Here is a 26,471-nt window from a genome sequence, read left to right as displayed (position 1 = left end):
TTAATGCTCTGTCTTCAGAACCACTTTAAGTGCTGGGTTTTTGCACTCCTCCTGTTGCATTCTGGCTAATACAAACTAAAACATTAAACATGAAGAGTGGGAGCCTCTTGTAATAACCAGGGTGTGGGTGTGTGCAGACCTGGGAATTCAAGTTCAGAAGTCTTACCAGTGGAATCCCTGAGAGAGACAAGAAACCATCCAAAGTTGTAACTCTCCAGCACTGGAAAGTATCCACTTCCAGACCAGGGCTTTTCTGGCACTTTTTGTTTACATATAACAATCATATTTTTTGCTAGAAAGTTACTTAAAACCTCCAAACATTATCTATTTATTTAAAGCAAGTGGGTTTTGCAATTTTTTTCACATGGTATTTGCTCAGCGGTTTTTCAAATACGTTTTTTTTGGGGGGGGGGGGGGATAGATTTTGTTTTTAATTTTATTGCAAAAGAAAAAAACAAAATACATACTCCATTTTTTTGTAAACCATAAAAGAGGTTACGCTAAGTAAATAGATACCAATCATGTTGCACTTTAAAATTGAACACACCTGTGCAACATCGATAAAAATTTACTATCCATAGGCGCCATTTTAAAAGCCTTTACAGGTTACCACTTTTTACAGGAGGTCTACTACTAGAATTACAATACTAGAATTACAGGTTACCGCCATTTACAGAGGAGGTCTAGTACTAGAATTAATGCCCATGATCAGACGTTTGTGTTGATACCTCACATGTGTGGGACAATCGCTGTTTGTGTGCGTGAACAACGTGCACGGTCACCTTTGCACACGAGCACAGACAGGGACACATTTAATTTTTTTTACTTTGTTTTTACACTGTTGCTTTAACATGCAACAGGGATTTGACAGGTACTCTTTATGGAGAGATTTGTGATCTATAAGACCCCCAAATCCCTCCTCTGCCCTATAAAGCATTCAAAACATCAAGATCAGTGTTTTTTAATGCTTTTGATTTGTTTTAAATGGCGCTGTTGACATCCCAGTAAACCAAAGTGATGTCAGGTCATCACTTCCAGGTTACCATAGCCGATCAGGGCTTTGTTCAGTGCTCTGATCAGCCGCCAGAAGCGCCAGCTGGTCACTCAGGTCTCCTGGTGGAACAGGAGAGCCTAAGAAAGCTGCCTTATGCAGCCTGGGACATCCCCTCCTAGTGCAATCCAGCGGCTAGTTAGCCGATAGGATTGCTTTTACAAGAAAGCCAACCGTCGGCACTAAAAAAAAAAAAACAGTCCAGGGATGATGCCTACAGCTGCAGGCATCATCCCGGTATAACCACATGAAGTCCGGCCACATACGGGTACGTCGCTGGTCCAGAAGTGGATATCTAAACTTTTGAAAAACTCAAAAAGGGCAACCATTCAATCCTTTGGTTGTAAAGTGTAAAGTACAAAAAAAAAACTGCCAAAAGACAATTGGCATTATTTACAGTATAGTCTACAAAACATTTAATCTTGTTCGACACTATATAGTAGTCATGCAAATTCTGTAAACTTTACCTTTAAATCTACGCTGGCTTTTCTATGTGACTACAGCTCATTCAGTGTTATGTATGCCCATATTTTTGTAGAGTTTATAAAAACTTATTCAGTCTATGGACAAAAATTTACTTTTTTCTAATAGGATTGGCAGCTGGTCTGATTGTTAAAGGAGAAGTACAGCCAAAGCTTGTGGATCACAGGAGTGCAATTAGCTAATGCCTGCTGTCGGCTGACGTCACAGGGCCAGTCCAGGCTCAGGCAAGATCGCAAAAATGAAGTCAGGATCCATCCATATGCCTGGACCATCACCCCACTGAGAGCCTGAGCTGGCCGCTCCCTCCACAGCCCAGGGGCGGGGGGCAGAGCAGACAGCGGTGACACTGATAGTCACCGAGCGATCGGCGGTGTTCGATCGCTCAATTCTCAATGTTAGCGCCGTCTGTCTAGGTAAGCATGATTCTTAAAAAAAACAAAAAACATATTTCTCTGTTAAATGTATGTTGGTAGTCTCATTACCTTGTTTAATGTACTTAATATCTGACTTCTCAGGACTTATTTTCTCTTCTGCCACACTAATACTAAACTCTGCCATCAGCTAAAACAAGTCTCAAATTATGAGAATTAATGGGGTGAAACAAACATATGTCCGTTCCACTGAAGAGATTTTACTGGCAATCCTAGGAATATTACCCTCATGATGGGTTTTAAATAATCATACTTGATTTAGTGAAATGGCTCTTACCATGACATTTCATATAAGAGGAAAGCTTGTGCATAATTTTACAGCTGACATTTTTCTTGTGTATGCTTGCCATGCGCTGGTAATTGGCATTAACACAATGTAGTTGCAAATGTTGATTTTTCTTCTACACGACCATTCACTTTAATACAAAAGATGCAGTAAAATGATTTAGCTTGGTTTGTCCAAGTACCTTGTGCTCCTCAAGGTTGGTGGCTAATTTTTCAAGCTGAGCCTCTAGTCTCTCCTCCATTGCTCTAATTTTTTCATCTTTTTCAGTAACACTAAAAAGAAAAAAAATTATAGAATTTAAGGGCAAATAAAACTAAAAAGAAGTTACATATTCAAAACAGCAATTAATTGCTCTACAGTGCATACAAATATAAAAGTAATCAGGATTAATCCCACACACACTTGGCGTACTGGGCGATCATAAGCAAAAAAATTGCTATTACAAGCTACTTGTGTATCTCACACCATATGATGCCATTTGTTCCATATGTTTTTCCTTGGAGTATATGGGGAGAGAAAGGACAGTAATGGCTACAATATATAGTAAGTAAAGCAAAGCTGAGTACTCGTATATATTATACACACACACACACACTATATCAAATGCTTTATTTACCTTCTTTCTAACTGTCCGAGAGTTTGGGAAGCAACTTCCTAAATAAAGAAAAGAATTTTTAAAAAATTACAATAAAAAGAACATATTCTTGCAAATATAAACAAATGTAAATATAAGCTACACTCACAAGCTTGCATAAAAGGTAGAGTTTAGGGTTTACAAAAATGTTGTTTGTCTTTTGTGATACAAATAAAAAGGAAAGATGTAAAAAAAAAAAAAAAAATTTTTTATTAAAACTTAAATTTGAAATGACCCAAGTGACAGAATTGCTTACCAAATCGTAAAGTTTCAAATGGTGATAAGCAAGACATTTTATATCTGGTGCCACTCTCTAATTGATAGTTAGGACAATAATGGCATCCTGGCAGCGCAGACGCCACAACTCTTTCCTGTAAAAGGAGAAGGTACTTACTGCCCAGAAAGGGTTTGAAGATGAATTCCAGGCATGGAAAATTTTTACACCTTGGACCAGTAGGACTATACATATACCAGTGGCGTTGTTATGGGGGTGCGGGGGGGTCCCGCACCGGTAGACACCGCTACACACTGTACTGTATTACTTGCAGAGCTGCAGCGGAGCAAGGCACTCAGCCGTGCGGGGGAGGCTTCCTTTAACACTCCCCAGTCAGGTTAAGCCGTCCCTCTGGGATTTCCAATATCTCCCGAGGCAGCCGAAGTAGGTGGGCAAAACTGAGGGGTGTGGCTGCCTCCTCCACTCCTCCCACAGACTCCTTTACTCTGGCTGATCCCGCAGCTGAAAGAGAGAGGTGAGGACACAGAAGCCCCTGGTGTCCTCATCTCCCGGCATGCTGTAACTGACTGAGCACATTGTCACTACATAGAGTCCTAACCTGCCCTATACCACCCTATACTATTATTTACAGGGGCCATGCCCGTGACCATTCACTGCCTTCAGGGCGCTGGGCAGGATAGATAGGAGGGGGCGTGACACCATGTTTTACAGCACCAGCTGACACCCACCCTAGTGACACCACTGGCATATACTACACCTGACTGATGCAGTGAAAGCCGGAAGACACTGCTACTCCAGCCTGATACATTCTGAACACAGGAAGTTGAGTGCTTGGCACACCAGTCAGAGAATGCTTTGCACTCTCTGAATAAATGCAAAGTGTTCACTGATTGGAGGAGGTGGAAAGGCAAGACATCGATGTCACATTCTCCACCTCGTCCAGAGAACAATTTGAATTTGATCAGAAAATACAAAGTGGCCCCATACTAAGCCGCCGATCTTCTGTATTCACAATGCATCAGCCAGACCAGGAAAAAAATAGAACTCACTGGAGTAGCAGTGTCTACTTCAGTGATTTCCAGCAACATCAGCTAGATATGGTATATACAAAGTTACACTGGTCCAAGCTGGACCAATCCAACTATGTAAAAATACACCATACCTAGAATTCATCTTTAACCACTTGCCACTTGTATAACCTACTTATATGGTGGCAAGGTGGCACTGCTGCGCCAGATCACGTACCTAGTATGTTGGTCAGACACTTCCAGGTCTGGGGCCCAAATGCGGTGCTGGTAACCAGCTCCCACTGTGATTATAAACTTGTACACAGTGGCAGCTGATCTGCAGGTACCGCGGACTCAGTGTCCACCGGTACCCGACGATCATTCAGCACAGAGGCAGAACGGCGATCTGCCAATGTGAACAAGGCAGATTGCTGTTCTGTCAGTAGGGAAGGCATTGAGCCTGTGTTCCTGCAAAGCAGGAACAAGGATCCATGTTTCCCCCTAGTAAAAGCACCTCCCTCAGTACACAAACACACTAGCTAGGCACACAGATAACCCTTTCATCAGCCCTGTTTAACCCCTTCCCAGTGTCATTAGTACAGTGACAGTGCATATTTTTAGCACCGATCACTGTATTCGTGTCACTGGTCCCCAAAAAGTGTCAGTTAGTGTCCAACTGTCTGCTGCAATATCGCAGTCCCACTATAGATCACCGCCATTACTAGTAAAAAAGAATTAAAAAAATGTTATATATACACATACATACATACATACATACATACATACATACACACACACCGTAGTTTGTAGATGCTATAACGTTTGCGCAAACCAATAAATGGTTATTGGGATTTTATTTGATTTTTTTCAATTTTCTTATAGGATGTATTTTTTTTTTCCAAAAAAATCTGCCTTTTTAAGTTTATGGCACAACATTTAAAAAAAAAAAAAAAAAAAAAGCACAGAAGTGATCAAATACCACCAAAAGAAAGCTCTATTTTTTTTTGGGGGGGGACACATTTTATTTGGGTACGGTGTTGCATGACCGAGCAATTGTCAGTTAAAATAACGCAGTGCCTTATCGCAAAAAATGGGCTGGTCATGAAGGGGGGGGGGGGGTAAACCTTCTAGAGCTGAAGTGGTTGAGGTGACACTCATACCTTAACAGTTGATGCTACAAGACAAAACACCACTCCTCACCTGTTCACTCCTTACTGCATGAATTTTTTGTAGTTCTGATTTCAAAGATATGTTTTCCCTTTGTAGTGTCTGCAAAAGAGCCACACAGTTATAAAAAGGACAAGGTTTTAAGTATGACATATGACAGCGTCCAGGTCAAAGTAAATACTTTGCTAACTTTGCTAACAAGCAATAATGGATTGGAAAAATTCAAATTACAGTGCATCCGGAAAGTATTCACAGCACTTCACTTTTTCCACACCTTGTTATGTTACAGCCTTATTCCAAAATGGATTAAATTATTTTCCTCAAAATTCTACAAACAATATCCCATAATGATAACGTGAAAGAAGTTTGTTTGAAATCTTTGCAAATTTATTAAAAAAATAAAAATAAATAATCATCACATGTACATAAGCATTCACAGCTTTTACTCAATGCTTTGTTGAAGCACCTTTGGCACCAATTACAGCCTCAAATCTTTTTGAGTATGATGCTACAAGCTCGGCACACCTATTTTTGGGCAGTTTCTCCCATTCTTCTGTGCAGGACCTCTCAAGCTCCATCAGGATGTATGGGGAGCGTCCATGCACAGCCATTTTCATATCACTCCAGAGATGTTCAAATAGGGTTCAAGTCTGGGCTCTGGCTGGGCCACTCAAGGACATTCACAGGGTCCTCCCATAGCCACCTCTTTTGTTATCTTGGCTGTGTGCTTTGGGTCATTGTCCTATTGGAAGATGAACCTTTGCCCCAGTCTTAGGTCCAGATCGCTCTGGGGCAGGTTTTCATCAAGGATGTCTCTGTACATTGCTGCATTCATCTCTCGATCCTAACTAGTCTCCCAGTTCCTGCCGCTAAAAAACATCCTCACAGCATGATGCTGCCGCCACCATGCTTCACTGTAGGGATAGTATTGGCCAGGTGATGTGGTGGTGCCTGGTTTCCTCCAGACATGAGGCCAAAGAGTTCCATCTTTGTTTCATCAGACCAGAGAATTTTGTTTTGCATGGTCTGGGAGTCCTTCAGGTGCCTTTGGGCAAACTCCAGGCAGGTTGTCATGTGCCTTTTACTGAGGATTGGATTCCGTCTGGCCACTCTACCATACAGGCCTGATTGGTGGAGTGCTACAGAGATGGTTGTTCTATTGAAAGGTTCTCCTTTTGGAAAGGTTTGTGCCTTTCCAAATCATGTCCAATCAACTGAATTTACCACAGGTAGATTCCAAGCAAGTTGTAGAAACATCTCAAGGAGGAGCAGTAGAAACAAGATGCACCTGAGCATGGTTTTGATTGTCGGGGCAAATATAAATGAATATTTATGTACATGGGATTTCTTTGTTTTCTTTGTTTTTTATCTTTAATAAATTTGCAAAGATTTTAAACAAACTTCTTTCACATTGTTATTATGGGGTATTGTTTGAAGAATTTTGAGGAAAATAATGAATTTAATCCATTTTGGAATAAGGCTGTAACAAAACAAAATGTGGGAAAAGTGAAGCACTGTGAATACTTTCCGAATGCATGGTATATTATTGTCTTTAAACACTTCTCTGCCACAATTCATTTAAAAACTACAAAGTGATGGACGCATATTTCTGCACTGCAGAAATCACTCTTAATCTGGCGGTGGGACGTGTTAATGGTTTTGAACTAAGCATTCATCACATCTCTCAATGCACAGACAAGGAAAAGAGCCAATCCCAGTGTGCTTTCTACATTGATGGGTTGCCCCCTCCTCCAACAACAGAGGAAGGAGAAACTAATGAATGAATGCCTGGGTGGCTACGTCACTCCACCATTATCTATGGAGGAAACCATGGTTGTCACCCTAAGCTGCTTTCCTGATATGGACTACAAACATGTTCTTATCTCTTCATCTCTATTACATGGAGGTAGGGCAATTAGTAGTTAAAAAAAAAAAAAAAAAAAAAAAAAAGATAGCTAGGAAACGAAGCTATTCTTCGGTGCAGCTCATACCTTCTTTGCCCAGCTCTGCTGTGTGCTCACGTGTCCTCCCCTCTGCTCTCCTTCCCGATCTAAGGAGTACAGTGGGAAGGGCCAAGATTTCCTTCTGACATATGCAATCCAGCAGAGGGAGGACACGTGACCACACAGCAGCTCTAGGCAAAGAAGGTATTTAGCATTATCATTTAAAAAACAAACAAAAACACACTGCACGTCATATGTTCCTAAAACAGAAAGGATAAATGTACATAAAAAAATGTGCCTTTACAACCACTTTACTAAAGGGGAGAAGCAGCTGCAGCAGAATACCCAATCCAGGCAGGAAGAGAGGGGCGGAGATCGGCTTTACACAGAATAAGGAAATGGCAAGGAGAGAGGGAGGGGGAGAGACGCAGAAACGCTAAATAAACAGCAGGATGACAGAGGGACATAAACTGACCACGCTATCATAGGTCAGCGCAGGATCAACCAGGTATTCTACAGCATGGAAAGGGACAAATGACACTACAAAAGCACAATGCAATATGTCATGCCTTATAGGGACAGGAGTATTTTTTATTTTTTTTAGGGTGTTACCCACTTAAAAAAAAGTGGTAATATAAGAACTACCCGAATTTGCCTCAAGTGTCGATTATGTTACCAACAATGGTGCAAATGCTTGCCTGAATTAGGCGTACGTAAGGAAACTACCGCTAGAAAAGTGCTGTTAGGGTCCTTTTTAACTCCCTGGTATATTTTGTAAGTGAATACTGTATTTAATAGTTACCTGTAAAATACTGTATTTTACTGTCGAAAGCATTTTAAATTTGTTTTTTTACAGGGCATCTACCACTAAACAAAAAGATGGCATCATAAAAAATGTACACATATGAAGCCTTTAAAACAAGTGTTTTTCTTTTAAATAGTTTTTAGCTATACTGTGTATGTAGAAGTTAATAAATTATAATAAAGTTATCAGAATGTGTTAATAAATTAAAAACCTTGTTTCCATTTAGGCCTCTTGCACACTGCAGCTTGAAAAAGCCCAGTACAGCTTTTTTTTTTTTATTTTTTAACTGAGCTAAAATACAGCCCATTAATTGTAATGTGCCTATACACACAAGCACGTAAACAAGTGCCTTGTATTCTTCAGTAGAAAAATAAATAGAAAAATCTGCTTTTTTGTCCAGTAATTTATGCCTCATTCGCGCAAATGCCCATTTATATATTGTGAAAATATGTGCGAACGCATATATGCGAAAATGCGCACCAGTACATACAACAAAAAAAGCCTCTGAAAAAGTAGATGCTCAAACAGGAGTATCATGTGCAAGAGTTTATAAATGCAAATGCATAAAAGGATCGTTACGTAATTAAAAACTGCCCTGTGTGGTCATGCATTTGTGCCTTGATGATTCTTGTATCGCACTGCTAGTCACGGCCACGTGATTTAAACTGCCTAGGATATAGATCACATAACGGAACTTCAAAGAAGCAGTTTCTATTTATTTTATCCATAGTGATAAAAAGTTGCCCTTTTAGTCAAAACAGGATCTAGTAATAACGACATACAAGACTGACTCAAGTGACAGGTCAGCTTTAAGACTTTCACACAACATAGGAAATTGAATTCTGGTTAATGATTACCTTTAGCTCTTCTCCGCTGTTAGCAAAATTGGCTTGCTCAAGAGCCACAGCATCTCTCATCTGCTTTATCTCTTTCTCCTTTTCTCCAATGCTGTAAAAGTGAAGAAGATGTTCCAGTTACTGACCCATCTTTAGATCATGCCAGACAATAAAAATGCATGGCAAAATCTGTCACTAAAGAGATGTAAAACAAAGCCTGCAAGAAAGGCCGTTTATCTCAAAAAGGGATTTTTCATCAAAAATGCAGGATTTTATCATGAATTGTTGCTGAAGTCAGAGAGGCTACTTTCACACTCCTGTGAGCGTCTGGAACGCATGCAAAATCGCACACTTTCTGGACTGAAACATCCTGCCCTTTAGCAGACATGCAGCAGTACCATAAAAGAGGTAGTATATTCCGCTTTTAGTATGCAACGCATACTAGCACATTACGCCATTGCCTTGCAGGGGATTTTTGATTTACAGCGGAACCTTGGATAACGAGCATAATCCGTTCCAGCAGAATGCTTGTAATCCAAAGCACTCACATATCAAAGCCAGTTTTCCCCATAGAAGTCAATGGAAACGAAGATAATTTGTTCCGCATTGACTTGTATTGCATGCAATACCGCATGTGGTCAGAGGTGGGGGGGGGGGGCGCTGGAGAGCCTCGGAAATAATCGGGGACAACTCAGCCAAACTCTAAAACCCTCGGGAATGGAGTATTTCCGAGCAGCTCCAAACCATTCTGAGTGTTACCGGCGCACCCGCACCTCTGGCCAAATGCGGTACTGCACCACCCCATTAGCTTGAATTCTGCTTGTTTTGCGAGACAACACTCGCAAACCGAGTCAGAATTTGAAAAAAAAGAAAAAAAAAGTTGCTCATCTTTCAAAACTCTCGTTAACCGCGTTACTCGTTACCAAGGTTCCACTGTATTTATTTTTTTTAAAGTCCGCAGTTTACTTCAACTTTAATTCTTCTTGGTACCCCCAACGCATCTTCTAACATGTGCATAAAAGTTCCCGGTGTAACACGATTTTGCAAAAGAGTCAGGGACAAAGTTTTTCGCACCTAGGGCAGCCCACTAAAATGAATGGGCTGCTCTATACGCAAGGCGCAGAAATCTGTGTATGTTCCGTTGTACCAGCATGGTGGGAGAGGAGCCTAAAGGGTTCCATTTAAAAAAAAGAGCAGATATTTTTATCCACTACACTGTATATACACTGCATAGTGGGCCTGCGTTTTACAACTTATCCAGAAAACACAGGCCATGATGTAGAGCCTGAGGTATCCTATGCAGCTTTTCCTGCATTGTGCTTCAAAATACCTACGATAGGAGCAGAGGCTGGTACTGTGACTTTTGCCAGACTTTCCTCCATACAGTTATTCCCCTTATTAATGAAAATCTTTGTTTGCCTTCTTTTATAAATTGCCATAAAATAAACACCTTTAAAGCTGGCCATACATGGATCGAAATTCCATACTGAACACGTAGCATTTTGATCCATGTATGGGCACCCTGGTTGTACGCAAGCCAATCCATCAACCAACCTATAGGGTTTTTCCCCAAACAGATAGCGCCGCTTGCTATAGCCGGCAACACTAATCATTATAGCTGGCAGGGAAGGCTACCTGCCTTCCCCGTCAGCAGAACACAAGGACAGCCCTGAAGGACAGATTATCCCATCAACACGGTCTGTGTTCATGGGGGATGGAGCAACTTTGTTTACTTCTACCCATGGAGAGAATTGCATAATGTATGTCAGACATGTGTGGAGAAGAGTGTTCTTCTTGTCCATAGCAGCTAAAATCTCCATTTTCAGTTTTCCATACGTCGGTAGAAAATGGGAAAAAATTGAGTGCTACGGGTAACAAGAATTGCTCTTATTTCAGGCATTCATTTAACCACTTCCCACCCGTAGACCATCATAGGACGTCCTGGATTTTGAGGGGAGAGATCTGAATAAGGCCTGCAGCTACAGGCATCATCCAGATATCTTTTTCAGCAGGCGATTCCTTGCAATCACATGTGCGATCGGGGTGCTGGAGAAAGAATCCGCTGGCGGCGGTGGTTTACCATAGAGCTGGTCGTAGATCAAATGGTCCCTGGCCATCTCTATGACCTCCGGAAGCAACATCATGATGTCACTTCCGGCACTGGCAGTTGTAAACACTGCATTTTTTTTTACTAAAAAGACTTGGTTTTTTTTTTGGTTTTTTTTTTACCTCAGGCTTTCCGACATAGGAGAGATTTGGGAACTTCTAGACCCCAGTTCTCCCTGTAAAGAGGACATGTCATGCCTTATTCCTATTACAAGGGATGTTTACATTCCTTGTAATAGGAATAAAAGTGATCAAAATATAGAAAAGGGTAAAGCATAAAAAAAAAAAAAAAAAATTTTGTTTTAAAGAAAAAAAAAACAAAAACACATGAAAAATCCTAAAAAACAAAAAAAATTTGGATATTTTTTTTTTTTAACTTACCTCTAAATGCCTGTTGCTAGGGGGTCCCTCGTAGTCTGCCCCTTCCAGTGCCTGGGCTGGTGACATCACTTCCCCCTCGGCACAGGAAGGGCTCCGCTCTGCTCCCTCCCTCCCTCCTGTCAATCATCTGGGACCCATTACAGGTCCCAGGTGACTGAGCAGCCAATCACGGTGCGCGGTGCCGCTCGCGCATGCGCAGTGGGTGCCAGGCTGTGCAGCCACAGCCCGGCGCCCACAGTTGCAATGCCGGCGCCGCTGAACGGAGGGGGAGATGAGCGGGGCTTCGATCCCCCGCATCGCTGGACCCAGGGACAGGTAAGTGTCCAATTAAAAGTCAGCAGCTGCAATATTTGTAGCTGCTGACTTTTAATTTTTTTTTTTTTCATGGGCCCCTGGGTGGAACTCCTCTTTAAGCACCCATTCCTGAGTGCTCACATGCAGAAGCTAACGCATACGTAGGTTGCTACCGCATATGTAAATGGTGTTCAAACAACACATGTGAGATACAGGCATACCCCGCTTTAAGTACACTTACTTTACATACACTCGCGAGTAAGGACATACCGGTGAGTGTATGTAAAGTGGCTCTCGAGCTAAAGCTGCAGCCGAGTAATCCGTGCACGGATAGTTCAGATTCCCTGCTACTTGGAAACACACTCCCTGAACCCCCCCACTACAGTCCCTGACCCCCCTCTATAGCCCCTGACACCCCAGAAGTGAAAAAGGGTATTGCTTCCCTTTAAGTACATTTTCGTTTTACATACATGCTCTGGTCCCATTGTGTACTTAAAAGTGGGGTATGCCTGTACCGCCGCAAACAGAGCGAGAGCAATAATTCTAGCAAAAGACCTCTTCTGTAACTCTAAACTGGTAGCCTGTAAACATTTTTAAAGCATTACCTATAGAGATTTTTAAGTACCGAAGTTTAGCGCCATTCCACGAGTGTGTGCAATTTTAAAGCGTGACATGTTAGGTATCCATTTACTCGGCATAACTACATCTTTCACATTATACAAAAAAAATAGTGTAAATATTGCGTTTTGTTATTTGTTAATTCATGAAAATCGCGTTTGAAAAATTTGCAACATCAGCCATTTTATTCCCTAGGGTCTCTGTTAAAAAAAATATATATACAACGTTTGGGGGTTCAGAATACTGTTCTAGCAAAACAATGACGATTTTTACATGTAGGAGAGGAATGCCAGAATTGGCCTGGTATGGAAGTGGTTAAAAAAATTACCATTGGCGTTATTTTGACAAAATGCCATAAACAAGCATCTATCTATACATCACATTTGGTTTCTGGAATATTAGTTGCTTAAACCAACTTACATTTTTTGCAGCTCCTCTACAAGGACTGTGGCTGAAGCCTGAAAAATAATAGCAGGGTATTAGCCTTGAATTTTAGCAGACCCTACATTTAAAAAAAAAATCGCACAGAGCAAAAGCAGTCCATAAGGTTAGGGCAGCAGAAAGGTGAGAACGTACAAATCTGGATAACTAAGAGGTTTCGCCAAAATATAGGTTTGTTAGCTATACTATTCCCCACAGATCTCTACGTTACCAATATATGCGAGGTCTACACAAGGACTGTATGAAATGCCTCGTAACGTTCTTATTCACACAGTAATACTATTATTGACACACTATACCTGTAAGATAACCCTGCTGGAGTGCCTATTTATTTTTTCGGTGAAGGAGAAAATGATCTCTTCAACATCTTCACCACCCCTCAACAATCTGATCAATTCAAAAGGAATTTCTTGTTAGAGTGCAAAACTGAATTCTTGGTTAAAATGGTTGTAAAGCCTTACATCTACCCAGTGAAGTGACTGGCCTCAGGTGATACACAGACATAAAAGAAATCCTCCTACATGAGCTGTACCTGTTTATCTGTAGTCCTCTCTTCATAACATCCATTCAAAGTCCAGAATGTATAAAGCTTGTCTGAGCTATCAGATGAAAATAGGTGGAGAGCAGAATTTACAATCTGCAGAGCTCAAGGAGGAGAGCTCTGAAAAATGACTGGAGGGAAGGGACTCGCCCCCTTCATACAGCACACAGGAACATTACTGAGGCTGTCAATCACAGACTGTGTCCCAGAGCTCTCTCCCATCACCTTTTTTCTTGTGGTGTCAGGAAAACTTGTCAGAAGTGATCCATGCAGATAGCAGAGGAACAAATCCGCAGACAGAAACTTTACTTTGCTCCAGACTAAGACAAGTACACAATATAGAGGGATATGATTTGTTCATATTTCATGTCGGAGGTTTACAACCACTTTAACTGGATCCTTTGCCTAACCCAACGTCTGTTCCAATACATCTTTCTCGCTCTTTGACTATAATCCTCTAATCTTCCTCTGCTCTTTCCTCATTCTCTGGCTTATTCTCTGAGACTGCCATCCTAATGAATATTAAGAGATAGTATCACAATGAATAATCACAATGAATAGAAGACCAGACACTGATGTATTCTCATCCATTATTGCGATGTACTCATCGTCTTGTCAATCTATTCTGTTCAAAATTATTGTTCCTGCAGTAATCCTTTATACTGTAAATCTTTTATTTAAAGCGGTAATAAACCCAAAACCAAAAATAGTATATATTGAAGGTTACCAATCATTAGATATGATGGCTGCATTGTTTTTCTACCCCCCCCCCCCCCCCCCCGTTTTCACCTGGTGATCTGACCAGTAACACACCTCCTGTATTAGAGTGCCCCCACTCTGGATGAAGGAGCACAGGGGGCACAGAAAACAGCAGTGTTGTCAGCGTGGGGGGAGGGGAGAGTTAGATGCACTAGCAGATTTAAATACACAAATACACTAACAAATTGAAGACAAATGCCAGCTAACACTTTATAAGCAGCTACAGCTGTTTTTTTTTTCCCTTTCGGGATAAAGGTTTTACATAACTAAATAAAATTGTTGTTTTTTTAAAGGAACAGACTCAGGCTGGGTTCACACATATTCAAATTGGATGCAGGTTACACAGCATCCAATTCGCAGAATATGTGAAAATATGTTCTTTTCAATGGGTCTGGTTCACATATGTGTGTTGCATCCGCATTGCACAAAAAACGTGTGCGTTTTCTAGGCGAATTACAGGCACATAATCTTCAATGGGAACACAGCTGATTCGCTGATTTGTTCCGTTCTGAACAAAAATTCTCTCCCCCCTCCTCACTACACCTCCCCCTTCTCCCTGGAGAGGAAGAAACTGATTTTTATCTTCGCAGGGAAACTGGAACTGCAATTCGCACCGCGCATGTGTGAACCCAGCCTTACTGTCTTGATCACCAGGTGAAAATAAAGGAAAGAGCGTCTAAAAAAGAAAAAAATTATGCGGCCATCACATCTAAGAAGTGGTAAGCTGTAATATAAAAAAAAAAAAAGTTTGCTATTGGGTTTAATGCCACTAAATTAAAAAATAAATAAAAACCCTCCACCCTGCTGACTGGACAATAAAGGAGCTGCAATACAGCAAGGAGTTTATTTTAATCGCTGATCACCCCGGCTGTCAGCACAACATACCCATTACATCTTTGCAGTGGGTGGTGACTCTATGGTTGATTTAACAAACAAAAAACTGTTCACTTTGCAAATGCAGTTGCACTCTGCAAGGGAATTTGGTCCATAAAGTGAAGCTTATAGGTCGAAAAGAATACCCAATCGCATGCAAGAAAAATTAAAAAACAAAAAACACCATTTTTGCTTGCACGTGATTGTATGATGATAGTCAGCAGGGCTTCCCCTCATTTACCAAGCTCTGGAGCAAATTCCCTAGCAGGGTGCAATTGCACTTGCATGGTAAATAGTCTATTTGTCTTCAGTAAATCAACCTTAATAGGTGGTGTGTCAGACTGATGCACAGAGAACACTAATCTCATGGAGAGCAACATACAAGTTGGGCATGGGAGATTTCCGCTGAGTTTTCTAACAAAAGCCAATGATAAATCACCTAGGGGCCGATTTATCTGTTCCAATATTTTTCTTAAAGTTTTTTTTTTTCTCAGACAAAAAAAAACAAAACAAAATGTATTCAGCATCAGATACAAACAATACAAATTCACGAGCAAAAACACCAAAAAAGTACATCACAGGTTACAGTCACATTCGAGTTATCAGAGGAATGCATACAATGGTGGGCATGATCCCCTTCAAGTAATACAGCCATCAAGACCATGGAAATAGAGGTACAACCCCCCCAAATAACCGGGGACAGAAACCAGGCCTGACTATCACCAAGATTACCCTCATCCAATCAGTAGGCGGTTCAGGACAAGGTCGACCGGAGCCAAACCCGGAGTGGCAAGCCACCGGGACCATAATTTGTCAAATTTTCCCAAGCACCCCCAGTGTTGAAAAATATACCTTTCAAGCCTTAAAGTGTCACCCATCCTAGATACGCACTCGATTACTGTAGGGGTTCAGCGGCTGTCCAGTGTCTCAAAATTAATGGGCGAGCCTGAAAGAGGGCTCTGGGTATGGCTTGTCTAGTGATAGTCTTCTATCTAAAAGTTTCAAGGGAGATACAGTCATTGCTTGCCATCAGGTACAACATGCCAGAAAACAAAAGGCTCTCTCTGTAGTACTGTACAGCAAGTGGACTTACATGTAACTAGGGGGGTCAAGTAAAGATTTCACCCAAGATTCACCCAGTTCTTCAAAGTGAATCGTATATGAAAAAAAAAAAATGAATCTAGCGTAAAAGTTGGGAAAACCTTGCGTGAAAATATTGAATAAAATCGATGTGAAAACATTGATAAATGGATTCATTAGTGTTTTGAGGCAGTCTGACTCTTTATTTTTAACTACAATTAAAGCAGAATTAACCCAATTTTTTAAAAAGCTATCATTGACAGGCAGGGTTTTATAAAAGAAGAAACCCTATTCTCTTCTACCAAAAATGTTTCTCTCTGCTTGTCAGCAGTATTGTACACTGAGCCGCACCTGCGCAGCTCAGCGTACATTTATGGCACCCCTCTGTGCCGCGATGATGTGACTCCTGTGCACATGCTCAAGAGTGACGTCATCATGGCCAAAGCCATCCAAGCATCTGACCCCAAAAGGAAGACCAGGCAAAGAAGTAGACCAGTGGAAGAACTGACAGCGCATCCCTGGAGGGCATCACAAGTCTATCTGCCTGCACCTAGGTTTATCTTTTTTTTTTTTTTTTTTTTCATTTTACCTGATTTTGCACTTGCGAAATGTATTTTTGAATCTGAATGTTCATCGATTCATTCTGTTTCCTTAAATCCTGCAATAAAGTATTAAAGCAAACATTAGATCTGAGATTTTGTTATATATATATATATATATATATGTGTGTGTATATGTTCATTTAATGTCTCCATCCCCAGCAGCTCTCATTGCCTACCCAACCCTCAGCGCTCCGTTAAGCCAGGAGGAGAGGAGAAAATATTCAGCACTTGTGGGTGTGGATGAGCATATGACTCGTTCCCCTTCCTCTAACACACCAGTACTTGGTTGGATGCCCAGTGCAGTAACAAGGGGGTAAAAAGTCCTTCAACTATAATGACCATTACATACAGGGCTGCCTTATTTTTTTCAGCAGAGAAGAAGAGGTGCAAAAAAAGGGGAACCATAAAGCAAGCCTGCTGATTTGCCATACATACCCAAAGAACAGGTTTGCTTTAATATAAAAGCTAAACTCGGTACAAAAAGTTGATACACCTATGGATTTATTTATCAAATAATGAATTTATCAAAAGGATCTGTAATTATATATAGTGAATCTTGATTTGTCACGCCTCTGACAGACAGTACATTCAGGCTAGTAACACATTTATACTGGTTCAGCAATTTAGCTTTCAATGTCACACCTTCCCCTCCAGCCTGCTCACTGCACAATAAAAGCAGCATTCTCACCTCTTAAAGCGGGGTTCCACCCAAATGTTGAACAATATCTGTATGTATTCTCTTCCTTGCCTAGATGCTGACATGCCGTTTAAAAAAATTTAAATCGCTGTAATTACCTTTTATTTTTCTATTCTTCTTTGCACTTCCTGGTTCTCCTCCCGTGGGAGTAGGCGTGTTTCTAGCCTCTCCCAGACTCCTGGGAGCTAGTCTCAGGCTTCCCAGGATGCCACTGAGCATGTGCGGGAACGAGCGGTGAATGCTGGGAGCACAGCATTCACCACATCCAGGAAATAAATGCTTGTGGGCTTCAAATGCCCTCAATGAAGATGGAAACTGCCTGCAGTGAATAATATAAGTTATTCTTTCCGACGAAATCTGACACAGGCGGACATATTACACACAATATGTGAGTATGTAATGCTGAGAAGAAAAGTTTGTGAATGAACTAAAAAAAAAACGATAGATAGGTGGACCCCCGCTTTAATAAGGAAAGAGGATTAGGTGGGAGGGAGATGATCAAGAAATCAGTAAAGATGAACCAGGAAATATTCTGCACAGCCAGGAAAATTACTGTATGTAAACAACAAGACTGGCCGAACAGAATAGCAAATCCTTAAAGTAGTATTAAGCACTCAGCACTTTTTTAGTATAACACATTAAGCACTATAAGATAAACATGCCCCGATAAGCTATTTGTTAAAATTCCTAACCCTAGCATGGGAAAGACACACCTCAAGAGAGGTAATAGTGCAGCACACCCCAAATGGTACAATATGGGAAAGTTCCCCCGGGGTTTTTTTTCTAGCAGCAAGATAAGGAATTAGAATAAGTAATTTGGTATAAAAAAAAATAAATTCTTTACATATGATGATACCACGGCAGTTAAAATAGGAGCTCTGGTAGGAGACTAAAAAAACATTCCAAATACAGAAAATGCAAACGCAGAATTATACATGGCATTACATATCAGAATGTCAGTTTTATAAAAACGTCTGACACGTTTCGACCCTTACAGTTAAGGTCTTCTTCAGAGGATTAGATTGCTGCAAAGAAATTACATATTCACATGTCAAATTTTAACAAATTATTAATAAATCGTGGTATAGAAAGTATGGATATAACATACAGTTACCCAATGGAAGGTTTATTTGGAAAAACCCTCTTAAATTACTTATCTGGCAGCTAAAAAAAAAAAAAAAAACCCTGGGGGAACTTTCCCACAAAATTCCTAACCTTTTGTTTACAGCTTTCAAAGCTTCTGGCTCCTGTAAAACTAATTCCATTGAAGACCGGAAGTTCAGGGAAGTAACACTAATGCCGCGTACACACGACCGGTTTAGCCGTTGGAATAAATGCCGAAGGTTTCTCCGACAGAATTCCATTCAAGCAGTTTTGCTTACACACATTCAATCCAAAGTCCGACCGTCCAGAACGCGGTGACGTACAGCACGTACGATGGGACTAAAAAAAGGAAGTTCAATAGCTTCCATCTCGTACTTGCTTCAGAGCAAGCATCGTTTTTGGTCCATCAGAACAGCATACAGACGAGCGTTTTTCCGATAGGAATTGGTTCCGTCAGAAATATTTAGAGCATGTTCTATTTCTAGGTCTGTCAGGATTTTCGAAAAAAGAAGTCTGATGAGGCATACACATGATCGGAATATACGATGAAAAGCTTCCGTCTGACTTTTGCTGTCGGACATTCCGCTTGTGTGTACAGGGCATTACAGTGCTATGTAGAAGCAGTCTGTTAGCTTGGGGAGGGGGATTCCCTTGTGATCATAGATTATGGGGCTGTGATTCTATTGAGGCATACAGTGCAGGGATATAACTGTAGTTCCTGCACACAAGGGTGGTTCCATAGGATGCTGCAAGAGAGGAGCCAATCTGAAGCAGGAAACCTGGGGACAGTGTTCATAGTTATGGATTAAATTGGAACATAGGCAAGGATTAACCACTTGCTGACCGTCCTATAGCAGTTTTACTGCTACAGGGCGGCCGCTGTGCACAGGATCACGTATATACAGGTAATCCTGCACTTCCAGATAGCAAGTGCAAATACGCACCGCCGTCAGCTCACCCCTCTGTGATTATACACAGCGAGAGACGATCAGCAGGTACAGTGGGACTCTATGTCCCTCGGCACCTGTGGATCATCCTGCAGAGTGGCAGAACGTCAGTAAACAAGGCAGATTGCCGGTCTGACAGGATGAAAGGCTTGGAATCCGTGTCTCTGTAAAGCAGGGACAAGGATTCATGTCTTCCCCTAGTAAAAGCACCTCCCACACTGTAATAAAACAAAGGCTAGGCATACAGTTAACATACAGTTAACCCTTTGATTGCCCCTGTTAAGCCCTTCCCAGCCAGTGTCAGTGCATATTTTTAGCACTGATCACTGTATTAGTGTCACTGGTTCCCAAAAAAGTGTGTCAAAAGTGTCACTTAAATAAAAATTGCTAAATATCTATCCCATAATTTGTAGACACTAACTTTTGCGCAAACCGAGCAATATAAGCTTATTGGGGTTTTTTGGCCAAAAACTCTTTTTATTGGATATGTTTTATAGCAGAAAGTAAAAAAAAAAAAAAAAAAAAAAAATTGTCGACCTACTTTTGTTTATAGTGCAAAAAATATGAAAACTGCAGAGGTGATCAAATACCACCCAAAAGAAAGCTCTATTTGTGGGGAAAAAAAGGACATACATTTTATTTGGGTACAACGTCACAGGACCACACAATTCTCAGTTAAAGTAACGCAGTGCCGTATTGCAAAAAATTACTTGGTTATGTGGGGGGGGGGGGGGAATCTTTCCGGAGCTGTAGCAGTTAAAAGATAAAGAAGCTGCACACTCATGAAGTGAATAAATCAGCTGTTAAAAAAAGCGTGAAAAACTGACAGTATCACTATAAAGTGTATAAAAATCCTTCAATATTTTTTTTTGCGACGCTGTTCCCAATACAATTTATGTCCTTTTTTTCCTACAAATAGAGCTTTCTTTTGGTGGTATTTCTGGTATTTGATCACCTCTGCAGTTTTAATTTTTTGCGCTATGAACAAAAAAAGGCTGTCAATTTTGAAAAAAATAAAATATCTATTGCTTACTTTCTGCTATAAAACGCATCCAATAATAAAATTGGAAAAAAATCTAAATTTCTTCATCAATTTATGCCAATATGTTTTCTGCTACCAATTTTTGGTTAAAAAAAACCCCCCAATAAGCGTATATTGATTGGTTTGCGCAAAAGTTATAGCGCCTAAAAACTATGGGATGATTTAAGGAATTATTTATTTTTTACTAGTAAGGGCCCTTTCACACTGGGGTGGGGGCGGTGGTAAAGCGCCGCTATTGTAAGCAGTGCTTTACCATCGGTATGCGGCCACTAGCGGGGCAGTTTCACCCCCCTGCTAGCGGCCGAGAAAGGGTTAAAACCACCGCAAAGCGCCTCTGCAGAGGCGCTTTGCCGGCGGTATAGCCGCGCCATCCCATTGATTTCAATGGGCAGGAGCGGTATATACTCCGCTCCTTCACCGCTCCGAAGATGCTGCTAGCAGGACTTTTTTTCCCGTCCTGCTAGCGCACCGCTCCAGTGTGAAAGCCCTCGGGGTTTTTACACTGGAATTAAAGCAGCGGCACTTTCAGGTCGGTTTGCAGACGCTATTATTAGCGCAATAGCGCCTGCAAACTGCCCGAGTGTGAAAGGACCCTAATGACGGCGATCAGCAACTTGTAGCGGCGAACAATCGGACACAAAGTGACACTTTTTTGGGGAACGGTGACAAAAATATGCACACATTAACATTTTGAATTGACCGTTTGTCTTTTTGCAATTAATGTCTTATGTCCAATAAATTATATATTTTGATAGCATACTGCCTGGGGTAACTATACACCATTCTTTTGGGCTTCTGCCCACTTTTCTATAAGGGATTAACATCAGTCGCGATCAAAGGGTTAAATGTGATTCTAGGGAATGATTACTAACTGTGGGGGAGATGCTTGTACTGTGGGAAGGCAGAGATCCATTGTTCCTGCTTAGCAGAAACACAGGATCACTACCTCCCATTCTCACGGAATGACAATCTGCCGTGTTTACATAGGCAGACCGATATTCTGCTTCCCTCGGGAACGATCGGCGGGTCTGATTGGCTCCCGCTGTGATTGGACACAGCAAATCGCAGGCGGCACACGTGGGCACCCCAGACCCAGAAGTTCAGAATTACATACAGGTGCGCGATTATGCACAGTAGAGCCGCCTTGCCGGTGTGTATATTATATATATTACACACACACAGTATATGGTCGGCAAAAGGTTAATCAAAATTGCATTTCAGTTTTCGGCCAAGTGCCTCCTGAACTTTCAGTTTTGGCAATGGAATTTTCATTTCGGTGCACCATTACTTTAAAGTATGGTACACAATACTAACATAAATAGATCTGACAGAGAAAACTAGAAATGGGTGTGCCACATCCCGTAATTGTAGAAAAAAAGAAAAATACCCTTGGATTTGGGACTTTCTAGGCACTACCACAATGCAAAAAGGAATTGGTATAAATTGTTTTATTGTACAAAAAGCATGTCAAAATAAGAAAGTGTATATGAACAATACATAAATACATCTAAAACGTGGATACAGAATAAAAACCAGTCAATGACAAATGAACATATCTCCCTGAACCAGACGCATTTCGGAGAAATCTTTTCCTTCATCAGGGTTCTTTATGGAGAAATTAGTATATTATATTCATTGGCAAAACAACTGAACATCCATAAATTTAAAAATGGGAGAGGTGCAACCTCGCATCCGGCTCCCCACATGCAGTACTCCAATGGTCAACTCACGATGTATGTAGATGGCAGAAGAGACATATCAAGGGGGGGATTTGGGAAAATCCCCAATAGCATCAAAAAGACACCACATCCTGGCCCGGGCGCAGCACTTGTATGCATGCTGGGGTCCAAGGGCAACAAACCTATAAGTAAAAATATCCGCATATACCGGCAGGTGGAACGGTCTGTTAACCATGGAGGTCCATGCGGATAAACACTGCAGTTCTGGTTACTGAAGCCCCCTGATTCCCTCGTGAAGACTGAGGAGAAGAATAAATTCAATACCTTCGCCATCTCCCCATCCTTTGTAACCAGATGTCATCCTTCATTCTTTATGGGGCCAATATGGTCTGTCCTCCCTTTTTTACTGCTTACATACTTAAAGAATTTCTTGGGATTTTTTTTTGCTCTCCTCCGCTATGTGTCTTTAATGTTCTATCTTAGCCGTCCTTATTTTTCACTCTTACATTTCTTGTTGCATTCTTTATAAAGTCTGGATCATGATGATGATCCCTCAACCTTGTATTTTTTGAAGACCTTCTCCTTTGCTTTTATATGCATTTTTAAATTGGAGTTAAGCCATTCAGGACTTTTGTTCGCTCTTTTAAATTTATTAAACAATGGGATGCACTGGCTAATGGCCTTATTTAATATGCTCTTAAAAGAAAACCCATCTCTCCTCCGTGTTCTTTGTTCCTAAGATTTTATCCCAATTTATGTCTTCTAGCAAGGTTCGTAGTTTAGGGAAGTTGGCTCTTTTGAAATTCAGTGTCTTTGTATTTCGCTTATGTTTCCTATTTGTGCGATTTATACTGAAGCCGATTGACCAGTGATTGCTGTTACCTAAATTGCTCCGTATTTCCACATTCGTGATCAGGTCTGTAATGTTGGTAATCAGTAGATCCAGTGATGCTTTATTTCTAGTTGGTGCATCTACCATCTGACCCATAAAATAGTCCTGCAAGACATTTAGGAACTGACGAGCCTTAGACGAATGCGCGGTTCCCTCCGCCCAGTCTATGTCTGGATAATTAAAATCCTGCATTATATCACTTCCTATCCTTGCTGCTAATCCAAATTGTGATAGGAGATATGTCTCCCCTTCCTCCCTCAGGTTAGGGGGCCTATAGCATACTCCCAGTATTATTTTCCCCTTAGCTTCATCCCTTTGGAGCTCTACCTATAAGGATTCCACCTCCTCCCTAACACTTTCTGTACCTTGAGCTCTTCTTCACTGTTAGCAAAATTAACACGTTCCAGAGACAGAGAGTCCTCCATCTGTTTAATCTCCCTTTCCTTCTCTTCAATTCTAAAAAAACAAAAAACAAAAAAAAACACATTAAGAAAGGTCAGAATATCAATAAAGACTCTTCAGTGGCTGAGTGGCCAAGGGCATAAAGCAATCTATCAGTGAAAAGAGCCTTCAAAACGCAAGAGAGAAAGAGAAAAGAGATCAAAAGAAATCTACGGGAAGAGGCTTCGGGGCTGTACATTTGTTTGTACCACAGAACAAAGACAAAAGAATCATACTTACGATTTCTTCAACTCCTCGACAATAACTGATGCAGAAGACTAGAAAAAAAAAAAAAAAAAACACAAAAAGATCAACATAAACACCCATTTTCGGACAAATATAATTAATTAAAAAAAAAACACTGCCAATGGACAAAGTGTAAATGCCTGCTACCCTTTGCACAACCATCACATTTTTGGTTTTATTTAGAGTTTTGAAGGCCATTCAAATAATAAATATGCACATTTGGGTAAACACATGGAACAGAAAAGATAACTGGTGCTTTATTTTTTTAGGGTACATAAACCGTGAGGTTAAAGTGACATTAAAAGGTTTGTTTTTAAATAAAAAAAACATGTTATACTTGCCTGCAGTCCCAATCCCCTTCTTCACAAGTCCCCTACCAGAGATCCTGGCTCCACCCCCTTAACCAGTGCCCCCAACAGCAGGCCGCCATAAAGAATACCTGTCACATGCCTATTGCTGTCACAAGGATGTATACATTCCTTGTGAGAGCAATAAAAGTGATCAAAAAAAAAAAAAAAAGTGTAAAAAATGAAAAAAAAAAAATGAAAAATGTAAAAGCCCTTGTCCCCCCCATGCTAGCGCCCAAAGGCGAGCGCATGCGTTGGTACCGCACGCACACAGCAATCGTACCAAACATGTGAGGTATCGCTGCGAACGTCAGATCATGGACAGTAATTCTAGCACTAGGCCTCCTTTGTAAATACACTATATTGTCAAAAGTATTGGGACGCCAGCCTTTACATGAACTTTAATAGCATTCCAGTCTTAATCTGTAGGGTTCAGCCCACCATTTGCAGCTACAACAGCTTCAACTCTTCTGGGAAGGCTGTCCACAAGGTTTAGGAGGGTGTCTATAGGAATGTTTGATCATTCTTCCAGAAGCGCATTTGTGAGGTCAGGCACTGATGTTGGACGAGAAGGCCTGGCTCGCAGTTTCGGCTCTAATTCATCTCAAAGGTGTTCTAATCGGGTTGAGGTCAGGACTCTGTGCCGGCCAGTCAAGTTTCTCCACCCCAAACTCACTCATCCATGTCTTTATGGACCTTGCTTTGTGCACTGGTGCGCAGTCATGTTGGAACAGGAAGGGGCCATCCCCAAACTGTTCCCACAAAGTTGGAAACGTGAAATTGTTCAAAAATGTCTTGGTATGCTGAAGCCTAAAGAGTTCCCTTCACTGGAACTAAGGGGCCAAGCCCATCCCCTGAAAAACAATCCCACACCATAATCCCCCCTCCACCAAACGATTTGGACCAGTGCATAAAGCAAGATCCATAAAGAAACGGATGAGTGACTTTGGGGTGGAGGAACTTGACTGGCCGGCACAGAGTCCTGACCTCAACCCCATAGAACACCTTTGGGATGAATAAGAGCGGAGACTGTCAGGCCTTCTCGTCCAACATCAGCGCCTGACCTAACAAATGCGCTTCTGGAAGAATGGTCAAACATTCCCATAGACACACTCCTAAACCTTGTGGACAGCCTTCCCAGAAGAGTTGAAGCTGTTAAAGCTGCAAATGGTGGGCCAAACTCCATATTGAACCTCGTGGACTAAGGCTGCTTTCAAACTGAAAGCGCCAGCTGTTAGCGGTAAAGGGCCACTCATTTTAGCGGCGCATTTAACCCTAAAGAAGGGGTTATAAACTTCTGTGTCACAGCGCTTCCAAAGCGGTTTCCAGGCACTTCAGAAGCGCTGCCCATTCATTGCAATGGGCAAGGACATTTTGGGAGCGCTGTACATACCGAACTCAAACTGCCCAAGGATGCTGCTTGCAGGGCTTTTTCTAACGTCCCCCAAGCGCACCACCTGGGTGTGAAAGCACCCATTGCAGAGAACAGGAGGGAGTTTGGGATGCCACTAAACTTCGTGTGTGTTAAGGCAGATTTTCCAATACTTTTGACAATATAGTGTATACAGTGGTAACCTATAAAGGCTTTTAAAGCGTCACCTATGGATAGTAAAATTTACGGAATATGTCGCCACTGTGCAGGCGTGAGCAATTTTAAAGCGTGACATGTTTGGTATCCATTTACTCAGCGTGACATCGTTTATATTTTACAAAAAAATTGGGTTATGTATTGTGTTTTTTGCATTCAAATAAAAAAAATTAAAAAAGTGCATTTCTCCCCAAAAATTGTGTTTGAAAAACTGCTGCGCAAATACCGTGCGACATAAAAAAATTGCAAAACCCACAAATGTATTCTCTAGGGTCTCTGCTTTAAAAAAATATATAATGTTTGGGGGTTCTAAGTAATTTTTTAGCAAAAAAACTAAATCTGATTTTCACATGTATACAAGTGACAGGAAAATCCTGGTCTTCAAGGGGTTAAAGTGAAAGTAAATCTGGGGTTTAAAGGAACACTTCCACGATGAAATAACGGAAGATGTCACTACTGAACTCTTTTTAAGAATACTAGTTCCTTGGCTGTCATTCTGATGCTTTGGCTTCAATGTTGTCTGAACTGCTGATCCAGAACATTTACAGAAATAAGAAATTCTAACACTTTACAGCACAGGTGTCAAACACAAGACCCGCGGGCCTTGTCATGTGGCCCGCAGTGACTCCCGGCCGCCACCTCCGGCTCTCACCCGCTCTTCCTGCCGTCACTTGTAAACGGCCTCGAATACAAATACTTGTTTCACGCTTTCCTCTCCCCAAATTACTATGAAAAAAAGACAAAGGTAAATTCTTTTTACCTGAACTTGCACCTGGGAATGGTATTTCTGGATCTGAACGTTCAATGCTTCATTTTGCTTCAACAAATCCTTACAGAGAAAAGAAACAACAAAAAAAAAAAAAAAAAAAAGTTAGCCCCATCTTAAAGATGACATTAATACCATTTTTGCAAGTT

At 41.2% G+C, this 26,471-nt stretch overlaps 1 protein-coding gene across 14 annotated transcripts in view; it reads right to left on the bottom strand.

The window, feature by feature from the left end:
* The window catches only part of KTN1 (kinectin 1), a 199,892-nt gene that overhangs the window by 66,446 nt on the left and 106,975 nt on the right, over nt 1–26,471 (bottom strand). For all 14 annotated transcript variants that reach the window (XM_073610590.1, XM_073610597.1, XM_073610596.1 and 11 more), the window contains exons 12-20: nt 26,317–26,385; nt 23,616–23,653; nt 23,300–23,390; nt 16,561–16,629; nt 12,698–12,735; nt 8,900–8,990; nt 5,328–5,396; nt 2,868–2,905; nt 2,433–2,523 (exon numbers count right to left, since the gene is read on the bottom strand). In XM_073610590.1, the coding sequence (XP_073466691.1) occupies nt 2,433–2,523; nt 2,868–2,905; nt 5,328–5,396; nt 8,900–8,990; nt 12,698–12,735; nt 16,561–16,629; nt 23,300–23,390; nt 23,616–23,653; nt 26,317–26,385 (594 nt within the window). The remainder of the gene's footprint in view (nt 1–2,432; nt 2,524–2,867; nt 2,906–5,327; nt 5,397–8,899; nt 8,991–12,697; nt 12,736–16,560; nt 16,630–23,299; nt 23,391–23,615; nt 23,654–26,316; nt 26,386–26,471) is intronic.

This window comes from Aquarana catesbeiana, linkage group LG13 (genome assembly GCF_042186555.1).
Source record: "Aquarana catesbeiana isolate 2022-GZ linkage group LG13, ASM4218655v1, whole genome shotgun sequence".
NCBI lineage: Eukaryota > Metazoa > Chordata > Amphibia > Anura > Ranidae > Aquarana > Aquarana catesbeiana.
This window is presented reverse-complemented; position numbering and strand designations above follow the sequence as displayed.